The 21,239-nt window shown below is 39.6% G+C and overlaps 1 protein-coding gene across 6 annotated transcripts in view; it reads right to left on the bottom strand.

Annotated features, from left to right (window-relative positions):
• The window catches only part of ptprsa (protein tyrosine phosphatase receptor type Sa), a 246,696-nt gene that overhangs the window by 44,170 nt on the left and 181,287 nt on the right, over positions 1-21,239 (bottom strand). For 5 of the 6 annotated variants that reach the window (XM_061824188.1, XM_061824191.1, XM_061824189.1 and 2 more), the window contains 9 exons: positions 18,215-18,535; positions 15,344-15,537; positions 13,081-13,198; positions 5,588-6,181; positions 4,501-4,595; positions 4,136-4,386; positions 3,462-3,549; positions 1,255-1,467; positions 975-1,141 (listed from right to left, as the gene is read on the bottom strand). In XM_061824188.1, coding sequence (XP_061680172.1) covers positions 975-1,141; positions 1,255-1,467; positions 3,462-3,549; positions 4,136-4,386; positions 4,501-4,595; positions 5,588-6,181; positions 13,081-13,198; positions 15,344-15,537; positions 18,215-18,535 — 2,041 coding nt within the window. The remainder of the gene's footprint in view (positions 1-974; positions 1,142-1,254; positions 1,468-3,461; positions 3,550-4,135; positions 4,387-4,500; positions 4,596-5,587; positions 6,182-13,080; positions 13,199-15,343; positions 15,538-18,214; positions 18,536-21,239) is intronic. The other variant, XM_061824193.1, reaches the window with a different exon arrangement.

Here is a 21,239-nt window from a genome sequence, read left to right as displayed (position 1 = left end):
CTAAAACGGATGGATGTACATCAATACCAAAATGAAAATAGGGTCGTTTCCCGTTTTCTTTTGTTTTCCTACATCAGGAGATACATTTGCATAAAATTGCATATTTGGATGGGTTTGGTGAGAAAAACATGCATCCCTGACCTCAACCATTTTAATCACTTATGGGATGAGGAACAGCAGAAAGACCCTCTTGCCCAACTCTATATTTTCTTAAACTACCACATTGAAAGAGCCAAGCGCATATTTTTGTCCACATAGTGTGTCAACACTATGACTAAAGAAGAAAATAAAGTTCTACTAATGTTAATTAAGCAATAAATGTCAAGTTTTTCAAAAACAATTTTTGTAACCTTAGAGAGTTCCATTTCTGAAATCTTGAAATCCAGTTTTATTACATTTCCTTTCAGTCATGTCTGAAATCTAACCTTTGAGATATAAGAGAATCTCATCTTCTCTCCTTTCTCTGCCCCCTCACGTCTCTGGACTTTAACAAGACATACTTTTCATATTTGGATGCAACCATGCCGTCGGTGTGCTCGGGGAAGCATGCATCAATTAATATACATTAAACACCTCTTTCAACACGTATCATTGAGGTCCCAGTGGTAGATTCTCCAATAACACAGCAAATAACTGACTCAACATCAAATAATGAAAAGACTTAGACTAATTTTTGCTGGCTAAGCAAGAAAAGTCCCAAGTTACTAAAATGTTCACTTAGATTTACTTTTGTGAATCACGGATGTGTAGCTAGCATCAGTGATGTGCTCTATGTTTGAATTACTATAACACTGATGTGGGAAAAATATATACAATAGTTTTCATTTCCAAATGTCCAGAATAAATTGTATCCTGTGTTTGACATGTTGTGTCTATTTGAGATTGAATGTATTTTATTGTATTTTTTTTTTCACTGAAAAAGCAAAACTAAAATTTCCAACTAAAAACTAGCAAAATTAAAACTGCCACCTTACTTTTTATACAGGAGGATTGCGATGACAATGCAGATGATAAAAACCACAGCCAGGACCGGGCCCACGACCCAAATCAGCCCATCGCCGCCAGTTTCTATTGGCTGCGGGTCATCCACTTGCTCAGGAGTCAACACTGTGTCAGTGTATGGACTTGTTGCAAACATTTTCTGATGATAAATACATACAAAAATCAGTGTTATTGAAACTGGTCATATTAATGCAAATGCATCAAGACTTACAAAGAAAGTCAAGTGCTGAAATCACTTAAGGAGAAACTCACGCTGGAAGTAGTGTTAAGCTCTGCCATGAGGAAGAAAACATATTCCTGGCCAGGTTCAAGTGCTTTGTTCTCACAGCTGCTCTGGCGATGGTTGGAGCCCACGGTGAAGCTGGAGGGAAGTTGCCGGAAGCAGGCAGTGATGTAGGGCTTCCACTGGTCCAACTGGCCCAGCTGACGACGTGAACGGCGCTTGGGGATCACTTCCCGCAACAGCTAAATGATGCAAAATGTTTTGTGTAATTACGTGGTATAAATTCGTATTCATATTGAAAGTGTTTTAATGTTGAGTTAGAGTTGTAAGCTACTGGAATTTCTCATCTATAATGCAGCATTTTCTCCCAAGAAATCGTCAAAAGTCGATAGGGCAGGTTATACATGGGTATAGGGGAAAATAAAAAAAATATTAATGTATTCTGCTATCTGTAGGTTAGGAAAAGGCTGTACACTTTCATTCCAATATGCCACCATCACCTAGAGGTTGTGAAAAAGGTGTAGTCTACACTTTCATTCCAATATGACAGGGTTAGGTATGAATGCATAAATGTACAGTATAAGTTTACATACCCTGGCAGAATTTGTGATACTGTTTTTTTCCCAATATGACTGATGACTGAACAACAACCATAATTAATTTGTTAAATTTGTTTGTTGAAAACTTTTCTGAAATCCATGACAGTTTAATTTGAATCCAATTAAAATTAAATCAAATGTTTTTCACCTGGCCCTTCATGTTTTGTTATTTTTCCCAAGAATTGTACCAATCTTACAATTTCTGCCTGGGTAATCAAACATAATACCAAAACTGTTGCTTTCTCTTATTCACTTCAATAAAATTCTGATTGTGAATTTTAAAATAAGTAAATTAAAAAGGGTTCAAATAAACAGCTTTACTTAAGAACAATTACTTGAAAAAAACAAGATAATATGAAACAAATAATAGTTGATGTTTTGATCACGTGTTGAAGCAAAATCATGCATTGTAAAAGTCATTATACATAGAAGGGTTTTCCAGAATTTTGAGGTCAACTTTGGGAGTGCGTATTATACATGTGTGCACATTAAGCAGAGAAATTTACTCTAAATATTTTTACTAATAGTTTGAATCTTCTCCCCCAGTGCTTGCACGGGTTTTCTCCCACATCCCAAAAACATGCATGGTAGGTTAAGTGAAGGCTTTAAATTGCCCATAAGTGTGAATGTGAGTCTGAATGATAGTTTGTTTATATGTGCCCTGCTATTGGCTGGCGACCAGTTCAGGGTATACCCTGCTTTTGGCCCAAACTCAGGTGGGATAAGCTTCAGCACGCCCGTGACCTAGTAAGGCTAAGCAGTATGTAAAATGGATAAATAGGTTCTTACTATCTTTTTATCTTTTTACTATCTTTCTTACTGTACGCCATAGCATAACATATGAAGTAAAAGTGCTGTAGCCTAATAAAAAGGTAAACAATGCATCTTGGAAATTTGTTGAAATGAATTAGGCCATATAGAGGAAGTAAGAAAATAATGACACTGGCTGAGAGCTATGTTTATCCCACTACTATGTCTAAAGAATCAGAACGCAGTTTCTTATATGCCCCATTTATGATTGTCAAATGAAAACAGAGAGAGGTCATAAATTGTAAAGCACTTATATCAGATAAAAGAGAGGTGAGGTCATATTAAGATTTGATCATCAAAATAATAAAGAATTCATGAGCATAAGAATTGAAAACAATATTGTAGATTAACTGATTATAAAAAACTGAATTAAAAAAAAGAAATTGGAATGACATGTAACTGCACGCAAAGATGGAAATGGGCCTCAGCGCAGGGAATGAATGTAATTCCAAATCCAATACGCCTGGGTGCTGTTGATCCGGGGACTCAAGGTAACCTTGAGCTATGGTCAGAGTACAAGATGAATTTAATTCTCTCTTTTCCATGCTTCAGAAGAAACATTAGCATAGCTGAGATTTTCACCAGTGGTGTCCACGATACAGTTCACAGCAAAACAGGCACACACTGTTGGTGATGGTTTTATGTTGCTTATTTCCACAGAATTGTCTAAAGTTAACATGGAAACACACTTTTGTAATAATAATGTGGTATTTACAAAAAACTATACTCCTAAAACTACAACTAGTCATTCCAATTAATTAACACTGTTTAGCAGCAACTCGTCGTGTAGTTTGTCCATCCTGACTAGGACCATTTTAAAATCCTACCTCTTCCATGTCCATCTCATCAGGAGTCTTCAGGTTTTTGACAGTCCCGGTGGTTCTCTTCAATGGCACCACAACCACATAGAAATTCCTTAAAAAAAACAAAAAAAAACAATGCATTACATTACAAACCTTGACTTTCCATAAAAACAATGAATGTTGATGAAGACAGAATGCAAGTGAAAATCCTGTTTCAGACCAAAAGTAAGATTCATTCATTCATTTCACATAGCAGCAACATCACACAACATCACACATAGCAAGACTATAGTGAGGGTTAAAGCACTTCAGAAAAATACTTTGAAATTGAAACATTTTACACCTACAAACACTTTTTGGACCTAAAAATCACTACATTTAAGAACACTTAATTTTATTTAACCACTTATTCTGTTTACCGCACCCTATCCAAGCCCATTTTGTGACTTCAAAAATATCTTTTCATGATAGAAAAAAGAGGACGTTTTAATACTATATAAGGTTTTCAATGGAAAGTGAAAATGTTCTTTCATTATACTGGACAGTATTAAATTATACTGCTTTCATTATTATTGATTAGGCAATATGACAGTGCTCTAATGCCTTACGGTAAGGGATGTATTGCACTTTTTGCAGGGTTATAGCTAAGTAACTCCAGTTTGAAGCCTAGATCATTTATTATAACAAGCTCTACTCACTTGACATCCTTGCCATCGACTGGCGGGAAGGACATGGTGAGAATATTGTCAGGCTCTGCATAGATGTCCAGCTTTGGTTTCTTGACTAGAATGAGGGGTGCAGTCCGGGCCACAACACGGTGTCTCGGCCCACCATCCATGCTTTCTTGGCAGGTCACTTTGAACTCATAGGTGGTGTTGTGCCTCAGCCCAGTAACAGTGACTTTTAGCTTCCTTGCATCAACATCCATCTTCTGTCGGTTGTATTCAATCTAGGATTCGAACACATAGTTCAGAATTGGACACAATTCCAAGCATCCAAATTTTCAGGTACATTTTTGATGATGGCCATTTTCTTGACAGTTGTTTAGAATCCTCAAGCTTACCGTGCATTTGTATGCAGATTTGCTTTCAGAAAATTTCCATGCAAGGACCACTGTGGTCTTGGTAGCCCACTTGATGGTAAAATTCTTCGGAACATCTGTTTTGGTTGGCAAACGGAAAAATAAATATATTTAGTGGCCTGAACACAGCACCAAAACAAGAAAAAAAAAAACTTTGGTTAAAGCAATATGAAAAAAAATAGTTGTTCCCCTGCAACAATCCTCTGGTTGGAGAGTAAGATTCCGTGAGCTGTTACTTGCTGTGAGAAGGGCAACTCCATTGGTTAAGTAAGACACACAGCACGGAAAACTCATGGAAGACAAACCCATGGAGTACAAAGGTGTGCCCACTGGCTCGCTATCATCTGTAGTGCCAACCGAGCCCTCCAAAATCTTTTCATTTCGATCTATGTTGATGATGAAAAACTGACAAAAGCGATTCCAGTGCTAAGTATTTCTATATATCCACTGATTTATGGTTGGCACTACTGACATGCTGCCGAGTGAACATAGAGACAGACTCAAAACACAGCATGCCTTTGCAGTGCAATTGGGGGATACCATGCCACGAACTGTCCCGTAAAAGGAGAGGGAAGGTGGATAGAAGAATTACAGAGCAAAACAAAATAAAGAGGGTTAGAAAGGGCGCATTATCCTAAAACAACTTTAAAACCAAAGTATGAAACCAAGACCAATTTTCTCTTTACTAATCAAAAGGTCCAACACTCATTGTGACTGGGTTTGCCTTTAAGCCATACCTTGATTCAAAACTGGGGTTGTGAGATGACATTAGTGTAAGTGTGCCTGGAAAGGGGCTGCAAAGACAACTTGAGAAGTGTCTGACCATTACAGGACTTACCTTGGATTTTTAGGCTGCTCTCCTTTCTTTCTCAAGGACTGACTATGACTTACTGACTTATTACCTTTTTTTGAGTTAGCGAAATGAGTATCCGAGGAACATTTACATAGTAAAGTTTGCTTTCTTGAGGAAGAGTGCAGGTGATAGAAAGGGGTGTGGTAGTTTTTCGTGTTCTTGCAAAAACTCCAAACCTTCTTGTAAGTGGTTGGGACAGAAACAGGCAAGCCCTACCTGTTGGATCATAGGCCACTGTCCGATACTGGATAGGTGGGCTGTAGGGCCCAGGACCTACAATGGTGTGTGCACGAATTTTCACATCATATGCTGAGTTTGGTTTGAGGCTGTTGAGCACGAAGGTGGACAGGTTGGGAGGCAAGTGGAGCTCCCGCGGTGAAGCGCCAGAACCAGCTTCCTTATAGGCTAAAGTGTACTCAGTGATTACACCGTTCCTCTCTGCCAGCACTGGTGGTAACCAGGACAGCTGCACTGAGCAACATGTCACATTGGAACCTTCATTCATTTGGGGATATCCCCCTGGTGTATTCTCAGGTACAGAGAGTTCCACAACAGCTTCCTCTCCAAAGCCCCCTCTGCTTTTGGCAGAGAGTTTAAACAGGTAGGTAGCCCCCCGGTGAACATTGCCCACGGTGTATTGCCGTTCTTGGGGGGAAAACTCTAGGGTGGCCAATGGTGATACATCTTTACGACCAAACTGGAGCCTGTAACCTTGGAGGTCCATGCCATTTTTCAGGTCTGGTGAGTCCCAGCGAACAAGAGCAGATGTTTCCGACTCCTGAGTCACAGACAAAATGGGTCGACCAGGTACTGTAGACAAGAAAAAAAAAAACAAAAAAACACACACACAAGGTTTAATTCCCTTTAATCATTATATGAATTAGCTAACTGTAGGCTCACCAAATCATCAAATCCTAAACGAGATACTGAAAAACTTTGTGCAAGTAGTAATAATTCTTTTCTATTTCACTAGAATTTAGTTATTTGGCTGATGCTCAAAATAAATAGACGTTTGCGTTAAGTGGGCCCAGTTTTGGAGCACAAATGCATGACATGCACTATATTGATTATTTTCAAGAGTTATCAGGATGGATGCCTTCAGTTTTGAAACTGCCACTGAATGTTTTTGAGAGGTAGGTGTGGCTGAGCACTGTTTATTAGTAAAGTTTCCATTACTTAATCAAAAGCTGCCTCAAATCTCAAAAACAAAAACGGATTTGAATCACAAAACTCAATCTCAGTCTGGTTACTTTAGATTCCAGACAACTAATGGATGAAAAACAGGTAAAACACCGAAATGGAATCCATGCACAAATTAAAATGAAAATGATGACGTATTATCTGGTGTGTATTCAAAATAAACAATAGAGTATCTATAGTAAAAGGTTATCTTAATTACGGATAAATATGGACATATTTGCATAGAGGGTCTTGTCAAAATGACTGCAGTTTACTGTTACACCATTACTGAGGAATTTGGTGATTTGGAGAAACTATCAAGACTTTGAAACTTTGTCGAAGTGGCCACATATGGTATGAATTCAAATTCAATCATTCAAAGTAAACAGAACATCAGCCTCCTGTTCATGTTAATAATTTCCGTTTGCTAATGGTCTACATTCTGCTGGACCAAGATGATGATGTCTGAGCATGATCTTTGCCAGTAATGGAATGGGGGTGGGGGGTGGAGTGTGTTTAGTGAGGGAAATGCCTCTCATATGATCTCTCTACATACTAAAGCTCTGCTTGATGTTATTAAAATACCCACTGTGCCTTAATACTCACGCCTAATCAAGGAAATGAAATCAGATATTGCGCAGCATGTGATGGCTGAGTGTGTGTGTGTGTGCCGTGTATGTGTGTATTTAAAATTCTATGCTTCACGTCTATCCAAATGTTCCATCTGTGTAGATTCTCACTCGTCCAGGTCATACTAATTTGCATAAAGGTTGTTTGGAAGCAATTTGACTTGTTCTGTTTGTTGAAGAGATCTTTATTTTTTTAACTTTCTTTACTTCTAAACTTTTAGGTGTGGGGTTTTCCTATTTTTGCCAATAAATCAGTGTACCATCTTTTTCCTTGCCTACAACAGAATAAGCCATGGCAAAAAACCTCCAATGAAAAACACAACAAAATCTAAACAAAATAACATTATTCTGGTGCTTTATTATTATAAATACAATCATCTAGATTTTGTGGTCTTAGGCTAAAATGTAAGCGCCAGAGGGTTTAAGTTTGGACGTTCACTTTGCCAGGCTTCAGACTGTTTCACGTTGCACTTAGTTTTGGTGGTGTTTACCACAAGCCAGAGCAATGAACGGTGCAAGTATTATGGCAGCCCAGCTAAGGCATGACATTTTTGCTACTTCTTGTTAGCTAATGAACAGAGAGTAGCCTGGTGCCTTTCCCCGCTGATTCAGAGTTTTAGCTGTTCCAACACAAAGTCCTTCCTTTGAGGAGGAGGTCATACAAGTGAAGCATGTGCAGCTATGCTCTATTTTATTTGACATTTGGAACTTAGATTTTATTTGAGCAAAATTGGCGGCACGGTGGCTCTGAATCCCCACTTCTGCCCGGTTGGCAGCTGGGATAGGCTCCAGCACTCCTCGCGACCCTAGTGAGGATAAATGGCTAAGAAAGTGGATGGATGGATTGAGCAAAATTACTAAAGTTCCTTTTTCCCCATAAATGGTGAAATTACATCCCAAAACCTATGACTGGATTGGACGACAGTGCACTGCGCTAAGCTAAGTGAAGGCATAAAAAGACCTTCACATGTGCATTATTCCTAATAGAGTGTCACTCTTCAGGGGAAGGCAACAATGATTGTTTTTTGTGTACGTATATCACCTACCATATAAGGATAACTACTATTCAACTCTAATATTTAATGAATAACTGTTCAAAACTATGATTATGCCGTACTGTACAGCCTCTTCGTTTTAATCAAAAAGAGAAATAATAGCCTGTTCACAAGTTTGTCTCTATCAGTCACACTGCTTTACACTTGGGATTATGATTGTTAATCAATAATACATTAATTAATTAAATATTTGTTTGATTAATATTCATGTGGATTTAAATAATCGTGGAAGTCTCTCTCATATAATTACTTTCAGCTTTGGTTGTGAATTAAGTTACTAGGGTAAAAAGACTCGTGTTATAATGTAATAACTGTGTTGCAAGGGTTAACATTAGCATTCTAAAAGTATTATGTTTTTCTTTTAAAAAGAATAATGAAAGGCTTTTGCTGTTGTGTGAATGTGTTTGTAGCTACGTGCGGAGTACAGTGTTACAGTGTTTTTGATAGAGGGAGCGAGACAATCTTTGGGGATGAAAAAAGAGGAGTGATGAAGGTGACACAGGACAAAGAGCAATCTGCCCTGAAGACAAATACTGGAGGTAGGAATAAATATTTGTTTGTGAGCGTGTGTGCGTCGATGTGTGTGTGTGTCCGGATGTATGATGTCCATGAATAATTCTGGGGTTCTTAAGACCTTGATTGTCCCTTGGTGGTCATCGATCTACTTCCTTTAACGCTGTCCCCTGCTCTCCACAATGCCCAACTCCCCCCAATAATCATCTACAATCCTACACCCCGTGACTCCAGTCCTCTGGATCCAATTCAGGTTCTACTTTCTGGTTCAATCCTCAGTTGTGGTCTTCCTTGCACGTTTCCCATCATGCCACAGTATTAACAGCCTGCTGCTGACACTCACTCAGCCTGACTGAGAAAGTAGGGATCATGTGTCTCCCTCCCACCCCCAACCCATTTCCGCCCTCTCTTACTATTGCTAGATGAATAAACTGTGTGTAATTTATACATACAGACTTGCTGCCACCGTGCTTGTATGAAGTTGTACATGTACAATAAGCACATTTCAGCCCTATGTGCACCCTCCAGGTAAGGGTCAATTTTCCAGAGGTCCATCCTTGAAACAAATACCTGCCACGGATATGAGGCAGACATGAGGCTATAAGTGTGTACAGATATAAATTCCAGGTACTGGGTATTAGATATTTCTTAACCTGAACCTCACTTCGCTATCTTCATCTGCTCTTAATTTAGGGTTTCCTATGCAGAAAATCATGTGGGTAGGCTTTGTGAATGAATTTAATTTGTAATGCATGAAATGTCAAGGGTAGACAATTTGCACTATATATCACATGTGGTAAAACATATTTTGAGCTCCTGCTTTAGGAAGGAAAGTAATCAAGAGAAATGGAAGACAGGTTAACACAAAGAGGGGAGGGGGACAATGCAGTTTGAGAACAGGACCCAAGATTTTCATGTAATTCAACAGGCTTCGTAAAATCATCTCCATCTAAGAAGAATGGAAGTTTTAAACCGCCACATTGTACAGATTGTTGCTAGTGTACAGGGCTGATGAAAGGGATGCAGCCTCTTAGGGTGGCAAATATTTAATCATGTTTATGGGATTAACTGGAATACAAATATTAAAGGTCAAGTGTCATCAAACTGATCATTTTTGGTATATTATTAATGAAAAACCCACAGTCTATATGGTCCCATGTGTTTTTTTTCACCACAAAACATGATTTTGACGTATACAGCTTTTTGTAACTCCCACCATGAAAATCCTCTCGAGGGATTTGTTTTCGAGAAGAAGCAGGAAGTGACGTACAAGACAGCGGCGCTCCCTAGTGGACTGGTTTGTTTCCATTAGTTTTACCTCCGGGAAGGTAGCTCGTTGTTCCTTTGTGTTAGCCAAAATGCGGGCTCATTGCATTGCTGGACATTGATTGAACACCCGGGAGAATGGAATTATCCTTAATAAGTTTGAAAGAGACCCTGTTCGTTGTGACAAATGGATTGCACGGGCGCAGAGGACGAGAGCTTCGTGGGTTCCAAATAACAAGTAGGTGTGTATACAGCTACTAAAAAAAAAAAAAAGTTTGGGGCGGACCACGTAATCGGTCTCTCTCATAACGTAGCAAAAGATCCGCGTATGAAATATGTTGATGTGCGCATACAGCTACTGAAAAAAAATAATAATTTGGGGTGGACCACGTAATCTGTCTCTCTCATAACGTAACAAAAGATCTGTGTATGAAATGTGTCGATGTGCGCGTCGCCCAGCTAACAATGTCTCACTAAGCCTCATCTCGAAAGTCCTCATCGCGTACTGCGGCGACTTTGAACATAGCCCTAAAAGCAACATAGCTCGGCCCCACCCCCTCCTTATAGACCGAAACTCAGCCACACCGGTTGAGGCGCCGCTTTCGGCGGTCACATCTTCCGCAAAGGCTGCGCATCGGGCTTTGCGACGGGGGCGGCTCTGAAGAATCCAGCCGAGAATGCTTTACTCAGTCGAGTCCGAGCATGAAGCGCTCTAGCTCGACTGTGAACACAAAGCATCACCGCTCGGCTCTGTCATAAGCCACACCGGCCGGCTGCGATGAGCCGCGATGGCTCATCTCCGCCGCAGAAGTGGATCGGACGGGATGCTGTTTGGATGTGATGGCATATCATCTGAATATGGCTCGAAACAGTAGTGTAATATTGCCCTGAGGGCTCGAAACAATAGTGTAATATTGCCGCGGTAACTTCACTCGGTTGTGTGGTGTATTCCTTTTTGAAAAGAGCTTCCGTGTTAGAAGGGGCGTTGGAAAAATACAAATATCTCTGTTGTTTGGCTTCCATAAAAGCAGGCACTGCGCGTTTTCAACGGCGGAAGGGCGATGACGTCAAAGACGGAGGACGTGACTAATATGGCGACCACTTGGATGTCGAGGGACACTCAATTGCGCAACTTTGTGCATGGATGACGCGCTCTCCGCTCACTTTTTTTTCCGTATAGACATTGAAGTGAATACTGTTATATGTATTTTTCATTAGAATATCTATTTTAGAATGTTTATAGGGATGTCACCCCCACTTTAAGGAAGTTACAAAAGAAGCAATGAGTTAATTGGGGGTTGCATTTGAAGATTGCTTCCTGCAGCCCATATTGGAGTGGCCACATTATTTTCCTTTCAAAATCATTTACTGTACACGTTTTTTAAAGCCTCCATTTATATGGTGCAAAAACAGAATCGGAACAGAGATGGGCTGTTTGCAAGCTTTCAAGATTCTTTTGAAAGAGATTCATCATGAAATGACCTAAATGGCCTAGAGTTGCCAAGTAAAGATCAAAGTATATTTGTCTATGACTCACACATACAATGTTGGTAGGCATTGGGAAGTGCACACATGCTTATATCTGAGAATGTGGCTGTGTTCAGAATTAACCAAATCCCATTCCTACTTACGGTAAATGGCAATCTGGTTGTCTCTGATTATCCCCAAATAATAATAATGAAGAGGGGCGGGGAACCAGTACCCATGCTCCTCCCTTTTGAACTGGTCGAGGCGCTCACGTTGAGCTAGCGGACTGCCCTGCGTCCTGGGGAGTGGGTGGGGTCTCCTTGGCAGGGACACTCACGGGATGGGCTGTTTATTTTTCATCTCTAATCTAAGTCTACAATTATATAATAGGAAATTGCCCAAGTCCTATCATATACTACAACAATGAAATGCACCAAATGGATGGATGGATACGTGATATGTATGCAGGACACTAAAATAAAATGATTAAAGCTAGTCTCGTTTAAATTTTTGACCTCTGGCATAAACAGTATTTTACACTTCCATCCCCTCGAGGGATAGACAACATGGTCGACTCGCACATAATAATAAGATGGCCCTAACAGGAGGATGCAGAGTGACACCACTCACATATGCCGCAGTCACAGTGTCACAACCTCCTGGCTCTAGAAGTTGTAACACCTGACACCTGCCAAGAACTGCGGTGGCAGGTTTGGGTTTGTGACTGTGTTACCATAGCACTGAGAGATTAATTTTTTTCTTTCACAATTTAAAACCAAGGTGTCTTAATCACAAATCCGTGACATACTTTCCTCAAAATATGTCAAGAATGAAGATTGATCAAACATGAAGACATATTTCAACAGCATATTTCTTGCCGTGGAGGTACAACTCTGATAGGGGGCAGATCTTTTTCATGCAGTTAGACACTCAGGGCTTGCTGTCATAAATTTATATCGATCCGAATACAACCCACCAAAGTGTTTAGTGGGAGTAGCGCTGCTACCCAGCGCTGCTGAAATTCACCCGCATTTGACAGGATGGCGGGTGTTAATGTCAAGCCCTGGAGACAGTCCTCAGGACAGCCTACCTGTCATCGGTGGAAAATCTTGGTGTGGATAGAATCTAAATTAGTTATTGTCAATTAGTTGCTGTTCTGAAAGACTGAGGCAAGATTGCAGAATGGCTCCCTCACAGACACATTTTCAGTAATGAGATAATAAAAGATAATCAATTATTTGTATTCAAATATTAGGAACAATTTTCCACAATATGTCACCTTTAAATCCCTGGAAACTGAAAACCAAAATACCATAAATTTGACACCCCACAGATGGGTGTGGTTAACAAGCCTGCCAAATTTGAAAGAATTAAACTGCCGCCATGTATATGACAGGAGCCTTCAAAATGGTGAAAAATTGACATTTTCTGAGCTCTGAGATGCTGAGGGTGTGTCCGCTGAATGCACTGAAAATATGACCTGCTCAACCTTCAGCTGCCAACCAAATAGCATAAACCCCTCGGAAAAAAAAAATCAAAGTAAAAACCAGAACCAATTCTTGTTACTGGCAGCTGGGAATTCAATTGTAGTTTGACTGACCTGCCCCTTTGGTCACCACCAGTTTGGGTTTGCTCCGTGCTCCATCACCTTTGGTTGTGTATGCCGCCACGGTGATGGAGTAAGTAGTGTCTGGCTTGAGCCCTCCAATAACCATTTCCTGGAGAAAAAATGAAGACATTGGAGGAAAATATTATGCATTTATTAGTTTTTGACCTTTTCAGCTAACTTTGTTCACATCATATTGATTGATTATGTGCTGATCTTTACATTAAATGTTACATACCCCTTAGGTGTTTGGGATATGATACATTCTGCAAATACCTTAAGGTTTCCAATACATGGCAGGAGAATATTATATGCGGAAACTGAAAGTAGCCCATATCCCTTTAGAAATACACTGGTCAATAATTTAACTTTGCAATAAATACAATTCAAGTACTCTACATCATAACCGTTCACTAGGAGTTTTTAAATCAGCCATTGTTTCCTTTTGCTCTCTTGAAAGCAAGCCCTCCGATCAATTTCTATGAATCTTTCAAGAGAGCAGGTTTGAAAGAATGCAGAATGAGCTTTTTAACAGGCTACCTGGCAGACAGACTGGGGAGCTCAATAAAAGTAAATGAGGTATAAGCAATGTGTTGCAATTTAAATGGTATTCACAAAATGCAGAGGAACCAAGGTTTGCAGAGTAGCTCTTTTTTGTTTTGAATTAAATAATTAAACTGATGCTCTTGTGCTAAAACAATCAGGCATGCATGTTGGGCGACCTACTGTTTCTAAATTTGTGCCCAAAATAAAGAGGAAAATAAAGAAGGGACTACTGTTGTTTTCAAGTGTCACTAAGTAAACAACACAGGAGAACAAGACAATACATTTCAACAACACACAGCAAGTATCATTGCAGGCAGAATGGAAAGTGGATAGTACATCAGCTATTGACATGAGTGTTTTTCCACAGTGGTCTTAAGACATAACACACCCACTATAAAAGTCTGAGTTGCCATCCAAACGTAGAAAGGATTGAAGTATATTTTTATTTTTGAAACTCATGTCCGATTGATGCAATAGCCACTCTTTCCCAACTTCACAAAGCACTCAAGTGGAACTTTGTACTCACATATTCCGCTGTATCGTCCGTTTCCCACTAACAACCCCCGCCAAAAAGGAGAGTAAGGGAGAGATTGCGACATTTTTTTTTTTTTTAGGAGAGAGCAGAAAGGGAAGAAATAGGATTGTGAGAGATGGTGGCATTCAAGATTTGGGTGTAGAAGGCTGGAATCAGAAGTAGGTCACTGTTTTTGTGATGCCGCAAGAAAAAAAAAAGATGACAAAAAGTCTGCCTGCAAGGCATGGCAATGTTTAACAATGTTTTTCTGGTGTTAGATCATATATAAAGAAAAATCCAGAAACACCACGAGAAGCTATTAAGGCTTTTATAATGAGGTCATTGCAATGAAACAAAAGTGTAAAATTTGGTCTGGAGTATTTTTTGTACGGCTGTAGTTGGTCTTGAGCTGTAATTTAAGTTGTTTTGTCATTCTAATTGGGATTTATGTGAAAGCTACCGTATACTTAGTGCTCCATCTCATTCATGTAACAAACAGATCTTTATTCATTCCAGAATTATATAGCATAACGGGACAAGCTGAAAGAAAGTAGTAGTAGTAGTAGTAGTAGTTGTAGTAGTAGTAGCTTATAGCTATTCTTTTCTTTGATTTCCTCCTTTGTTTCCATTTGTCTGCTTGCGAATGTACAGATTTTATTTTGCTCGGTTTGATGTGTCAAGTTTTCAAAATAAAGGACAGAATTATCTGTAGCTGATTTATGGTGAATTGTTTTCATTGCAATTACTGTAGTTCCATCCCAGACTTCAACAATCAGCAGTTTCTTTTTGTCCTTGCATTTGATACGAGTGCACAATCGTGTTATTGCAGATATTGACATGAACAAAGCGCCCTGACATTCCCAACAAATGCCATGACAGAAATGTTGCAGGCAAAGATGAGTGAAGCTTTTGAGTAGTTTTTGTTATAGGAAGATGGAAATCAGAATATTGCAGGAATACAACATGAAATCTAAGTGGCAAGAACATCCAAATGATTTCCCTAACTCCAGCAGTATTTTGCACAGTTGCTTTGCTGACCTAGATACAGAATTTGTAATGTGTGGGTAAAAATGGGCGTTACTTGTGACTATTATGGAGTCAGTGGAAATGTGTTGCTTGAAAAATGATGGTAAAATTCTGAAGATCCAAAGACACACCTTATGCAATAATAGGTTGTGCGCATTGCGATGGCCTTACCTGGGCATCAGCCAGCATGACATCCTTGATGAGGGGGACGCCCCTAGACTCTCCATTCTCCACACGAACATAGTGGACCTGATAGCCACGGATCTGACCGTGCTGCTTTCCTGGCATCAGAGAACGCCACATCACTTTAAGAGCAGTTGAGTTTAAGACCTCCACCTCCACTCGCCTGGGAGGGCTGCCAGGAACTACAGAAAAAAAGTATTTAAAATGCAATGTAAATGTGATCTATTGTAGAACCTGAGACAAAAAGAAAATGAAACATTGAAAAACAAATTTGCTGAAATACTCTCCGTCATTATATGTACAGGATAGATAATATACAGTGTCTGTTTCATATAAAATTGACAACAGGCGATTTTTATTACTTATGCGTGCTGTGGTTCTCATCCTTTGCACTTATGTTTTGCATTTGAAAACGAAACAAGCATGTCTTAAGTTTGAGCTATATCAATGGTGTACAGAAGGCTCAAAGTGCTGCGGTAATAGAAGTGGAAAGGAATTTGGAGAAGCCCATGCCAACCATCTGTCAATGATTCTCATGTGCTACGACAGGCGCAGATTTCGTCATTTATCTCTTTTATAGTTGAGCTGCAGCATCTGTCATTTAATTTCCACTGACAATTTCTCGTACTTGTTTTACTCATTAAATTTGCATGCAATATTTTAATTTAATCTGTAAGTAACATAAACAAAGTTTTTCATGTTAAAACCTGCGGAATTTAACATTTTGATGTGCAAGATAAGTAAAACCCTTCTAATGCTCAGCACGGGTCGATTATGACCCATATTCATTTCCCTTGTTACTGGTACTTCATGCTGACCATGACCAGCACCTTCTTCACCACAAATGAATTCAAACTCTGAGCTATGTTTGACATTTACACTAAATATTATTCTCTAAATTAAAACAGGATGATGCATTTTAATAGTATTGTATGTTACCTATTTTGAAAAGAATTTTTTTTTTATCATCCATCCATTTTCTGTTCTGCTTATCATCACTAGCGTCGTGGGCATGCTGGGGTCTATCCCAGCTATTTTCGGACAAGAGGCGAGCATACACCACAAACTGGTCGCCAGCCAATCGGAGGGCACATAAAAAAATAAAAACTCACAGTCACATTCACAGCTAAGGACAATTTAGTCTTTAATCAACGTACTATGTGTGTTTTTGGGATGAGGGAGGAAATCTGGAGTACCCGGAGAAAACACACACCAGACAAAGGGACAACTTGCAAACACCACACATAAGTGCCAGGATTTGAACACCAGTCGTCAGAACTGTGAGGCTGATGTGCTAACTTGTTGTCCACCATGCCTCCCAATATTTATCAAGGAATCAAAAATGTTCGCTAGGTACAGTATAATGATCTCATAATTAATGAGAAATATTTTCCAAGGTAAAGTTAGAATGAATGAAAAGAAACATTTGCAAAGGGTTCCTTCCGTACTGAGCTGTAAAATCTCTGAAACACTTTTTTTTTCTGGGTACTAGGTCACTGCCGCCCACAACACAAATTTGGGTCGTTTCTGACCCATGAGTACGAAATTGATGGAGAGTTTTAAAAAAAGCAATGCTTATTAAAAAAAAAGGTAAAAAGGGCAAACTCAAAATTATGATTTGTGCTAAATTGAAGCAATGCGTAGATATACGTTATGGTAGATATTTTCTGCATATTTGTAAGTGAAACACAAAATAATATACAGAACCATATTATAAGGGTTCGAAAACAATCAAAACGTGATAACCTTGTTTACTAAATCATGAAATTAATTTATTCCCCCTCCCCCCAAAAACAGATGGGGCATTTTGGACCCACATTTTGCATTAAAGGACTAAAGGGTTTTCCAATTGCATATTGTTGAGCACAGCACCCGTTTTGAAAAATAAATTTCCTTTGTGTCACAAAACACAATCCAACCAAGACTCATGCTCAAGGATCCAAGTAAGAAATCAATAAGAAAATTCAGTTACATTATATTAACATTTTCACATCACTGCTGTTCCCCTCAACAGAAAAACAGGGTTTTGCGGGAGTAAATCAATCATAAATACTTAATAGTTTTGGGTGAGCAATCTGATCCTGTAAAAAAAAAAAAAAAAGTACAGTTTAAAGGCGTAGGGTGGCTTGGGGGGGAGGTTAAGCGTATGCCCCCGCAATCAGCTCCCATGTTGTCGTTGGCCCTTCTGTGGTGCTCGGAGGGGCTTTAGGTGCAGAATGGCAAGCACACTTCTGTCAGACTGCCCCAGGGCAGCTGTGGCTACACAAATAGCTTACCACCACTAGGATGTGACTGAGGAGTAAATGAATAATGCAGGAAATTGTAAAGCATCTTCAGGTGCCTAGAAAAGTGCTACATAAGTCCAATTCATTATTATTGTGAATATTGTAGCGGTGGTATAACTATTAAACAATAAATTTGGTTAATGATGTTTTAAAACCGTCATTTCCCAAGTGTGACTTTAAAATGTTTCTGTTCATATGCATTCTGAAAAGATCCACGCATGCTTCAGGGAAGACTATACTGTATATTATGTTGCCCTTGGGTTTGAATGTGGTTCTGAATGGTTGAATGTCTGTACTGTATGTGCCCCGTGGTTGGTTGCCGACCAGTACAGTACAGGCTCCAGCACACCCGCGACCAGAGTGTGGGTAGGCGGCATAGAAGATGGATGAATGTGCAATATGGTTTAATTATAATCATGAGACGATGTTGAAGTCAGTTTGTATTCCCGAAATTCCAGTTTCTTAGCCAAATTATCATTTCTTTTTCCACGATCTATCAACATATCTGTCAATGCGCCATCAAGCGTAAACAACCGGAATGAATATGTTGACTACAAAACAGACATTTATGTACCGTCTTCATCGGTCCGGCAGATTAACGGCTCGCTTTCGGGGCCCGGCCCAACGACCGTGTAAGCGGACACAGTGATGCGATACAGGGTCCATTTATCCAACCGCTGCAGCAGCACCTGCTCTTCGGTGGCAGGCACGGTAGGCTCTTCCATTGGCTCCACATCGTCACCAACACCCTCTGATTGTTCTGCCACCTGGTAGTGCACCCTGTACCCCGCCAGGAGGCCATTCTGACTCTTCAATGGCGGGGGGCGCCAACTTACCAGCAATGTGGTGGAGCTGGTGCTGCTGCATTTAATGTCTTGAGGAGGGGCTGAGGGCTCTGGTGAGGCAGACAGGAGAGAAAGAAAGGCAGAGGAGAAAGAAGGTGGGGGTAGAGGGCCAGGAGGATGGGTAAAGAGGAAGGGGGGTGAAAAACAAAAAATACAAAAGATGGGAGAGATAAAGAAAATGATAAAAGGAAAATTTGAAACTTGGGTAATAAAACTATGAGAATAATTTCAACTCAGATTTGCAGGAAATAACGGGGATGCAAAGTTTAGATGTTTGAAAAAAAAAAAACAAGCAAACAACAAAGAAAAATGAACAAACAAAAATGGACGAAGTGACAAACATATAGTGTAATAATGAATCTAGATGCTTTCATGACCCTTCAAATAAAAAGATACAAGAGTCCAAATTGAATGTCTAGGACAAACTAATCTGTTATTCACTTTTTTTGAATGTAGACCTTTAATCTTTAATAGGTATGATACGCAGGCGTACTCTAATACATTTGTGAACTTCCACATTTTAATTCAATACTTTTCACTTCTCATCTGTAGCAAGCACAGCCTGTGCTTGTCCACAGAGTATGCTTTGCACTCAGCTGATATGTTTTAAATGTTGGGTAGTATATGAATAAAAGAACATTTCCCTTTCTTGGCTCAGTTTTTTTTTTGTAACAATACACACCCATTACTGTATAAGCACTGTCCATTATTACATTATGTGTAATGAAATATAAAAATAACAACAGCCAACACATGAAAAAAGTACCATAAATATTCAAAATGAGAACTCATAGAAAAACATGGGGAAAAACTGAATACTCCACACAACCAGGAAAATACTTAACTGAAAAAAAATAATAATAACAGAAACTGTCTGCATCATACGTACCTGGCTCCCATAATCATTACATTTTCAAGACTTTCTTACCATCAGCCTTGGACTAAAGCAAGTCATACCCTTCATTTAAGTTATCCAAATCTTTGAGTCATGTATAGCACTTTCAAATTTGTGTTATGGCGACATGAATTTTGGAGCTCCAGTATTTTGCGTTAGTCAGGGCTGTGTCATACTCATATGTGTATGGGCTGGAGGGGTCCACAAGACTGTGAGAGGGGAGGCCGTAGGCTTCTACGATGGTGGAGGGGCACACAGCACAGACTCCGCTTTTTTGTTTAATTGAATCCTATTTCACATCCTGTGCCTATGAATGTTGGTAAAGCTGTCAGGTTAGTTATGGCAATGAAAGCCCCATATTGAATGTAAATGGCACGTCGTGTATTCATTCAAGATTAATGATACTGGACTTGGCCCCATGGTAAATTTTTACAAACCAACTCCATTACTGTATAAAATAGCCAGAGATTTTTGGCAATCAGAAAGAGCCTTGTGGTACACAACAAATAGGTCAAAACCCCACAATCCCTTCTCTGTGTCCAATGGTCTTATTCCCTTTCGGTTTTCCTGGATTAGTAGCCTTTCATCTTCTTCCTACCACTTTTGTTGTATTTGCAAAAGTCTGCACGTCAACAACGATTGCTCAGTCCTCAGTCTTTGTGATGTACTAAAGAGGCTGTGAATGTGACAGTGCACAGGCTATTACCGTACACAGGCCTCCCCCAGACGGATGACGGTTTAAGACTGGCTGTGGCAGAGCTTTAATAAAGTGCATTAACAATGAACAAGACCAACAGTAGAATGATGGATTCGAGAACGATAGGAGAACCTCCACTAATGCTTCACTTGGGGGTCTTTTGAAACCTTCTTGGAAGTTCTATGTCAAATAAGTTGGAACATTTGCATTCCGGTCATTCCATTTGAACCTGACATAAGGGAAGCAATCTATTCAAAGGAGCTATGATGGGAATATGCTGTACAACTTTGAAAGTGTACAAGTTAATCACCGATGAATTATTCATAGTGGCAACCACAGTACAGACCGATTGCTCCCAATGAAAATTGCCGCTGTTCCATCTTAGTTCTTTAGATGTTGGGATCATAAGTTTCTGTGGGTTACTACCAATATGAGTCAAGAAGACAACAGTTTTAGTTCTTGGGAAACTATTAAATAAACATCTTGACTCGACCTGTGTAGTAACGCAATGAAAGAGACGCACAGTATACATGCAACTGCAGCCATCGAAACACCAGTCTAAACTGCTGTTCGTCCACTGCACACAGCAGACTGAAAGAGTTTGACAAATATAATCTGAATTTGGACTCAGGTCGAAATGTTTCAGAATTAATGTGATTTTTTTTTTTGTAAATTTAATTACTGAAAAATCAGTGATTCGTGCAATGGACCTTTCCGACCTGTCAATCACTTGTACAATAATAGCCAGTCAGATAGCCGCATTGTCTTGACCCCTAGCTTGACACTCCCCTCTTGTCGTCATGTCCCACAAGCAACGCTGGTTATCAGTCGCGTACGCTTTGAAGAGTTAATGTTACGAACAAAATGGTCCTCACATGCGCTTGGGGAATGTGCAATTCTCATAAAAGATATCCGGCTAGGTTACAAGGGGCCCCGATGATTCATTATACAAACTCCAAAACATAGTTGAGAAAGTGTCTACAATGAATTAAGGATCGCGGAAGAGTGCACGTACAACTAAGTGTGGACAATATCAACAAACCCAAGACTGTATGTTCGAAGGTTAGTGAGGGAGAAGTAACTTCTCCGAGTTGGAGTTAATTATTATCAGTGCTTTATACATTGCAGGAGAACAACTTTCACTTTGTTAGCGTATCACTGA

This window comes from Syngnathoides biaculeatus, chromosome 7, assembly GCF_019802595.1.
Source record: "Syngnathoides biaculeatus isolate LvHL_M chromosome 7, ASM1980259v1, whole genome shotgun sequence".
In the NCBI taxonomy this organism is placed as follows: domain Eukaryota; kingdom Metazoa; phylum Chordata; class Actinopteri; order Syngnathiformes; family Syngnathidae; genus Syngnathoides; species Syngnathoides biaculeatus.
The sequence above is the reverse complement of the archived record's forward strand: the minus strand, read 5'-3'. Positions and strand labels throughout refer to the sequence as shown.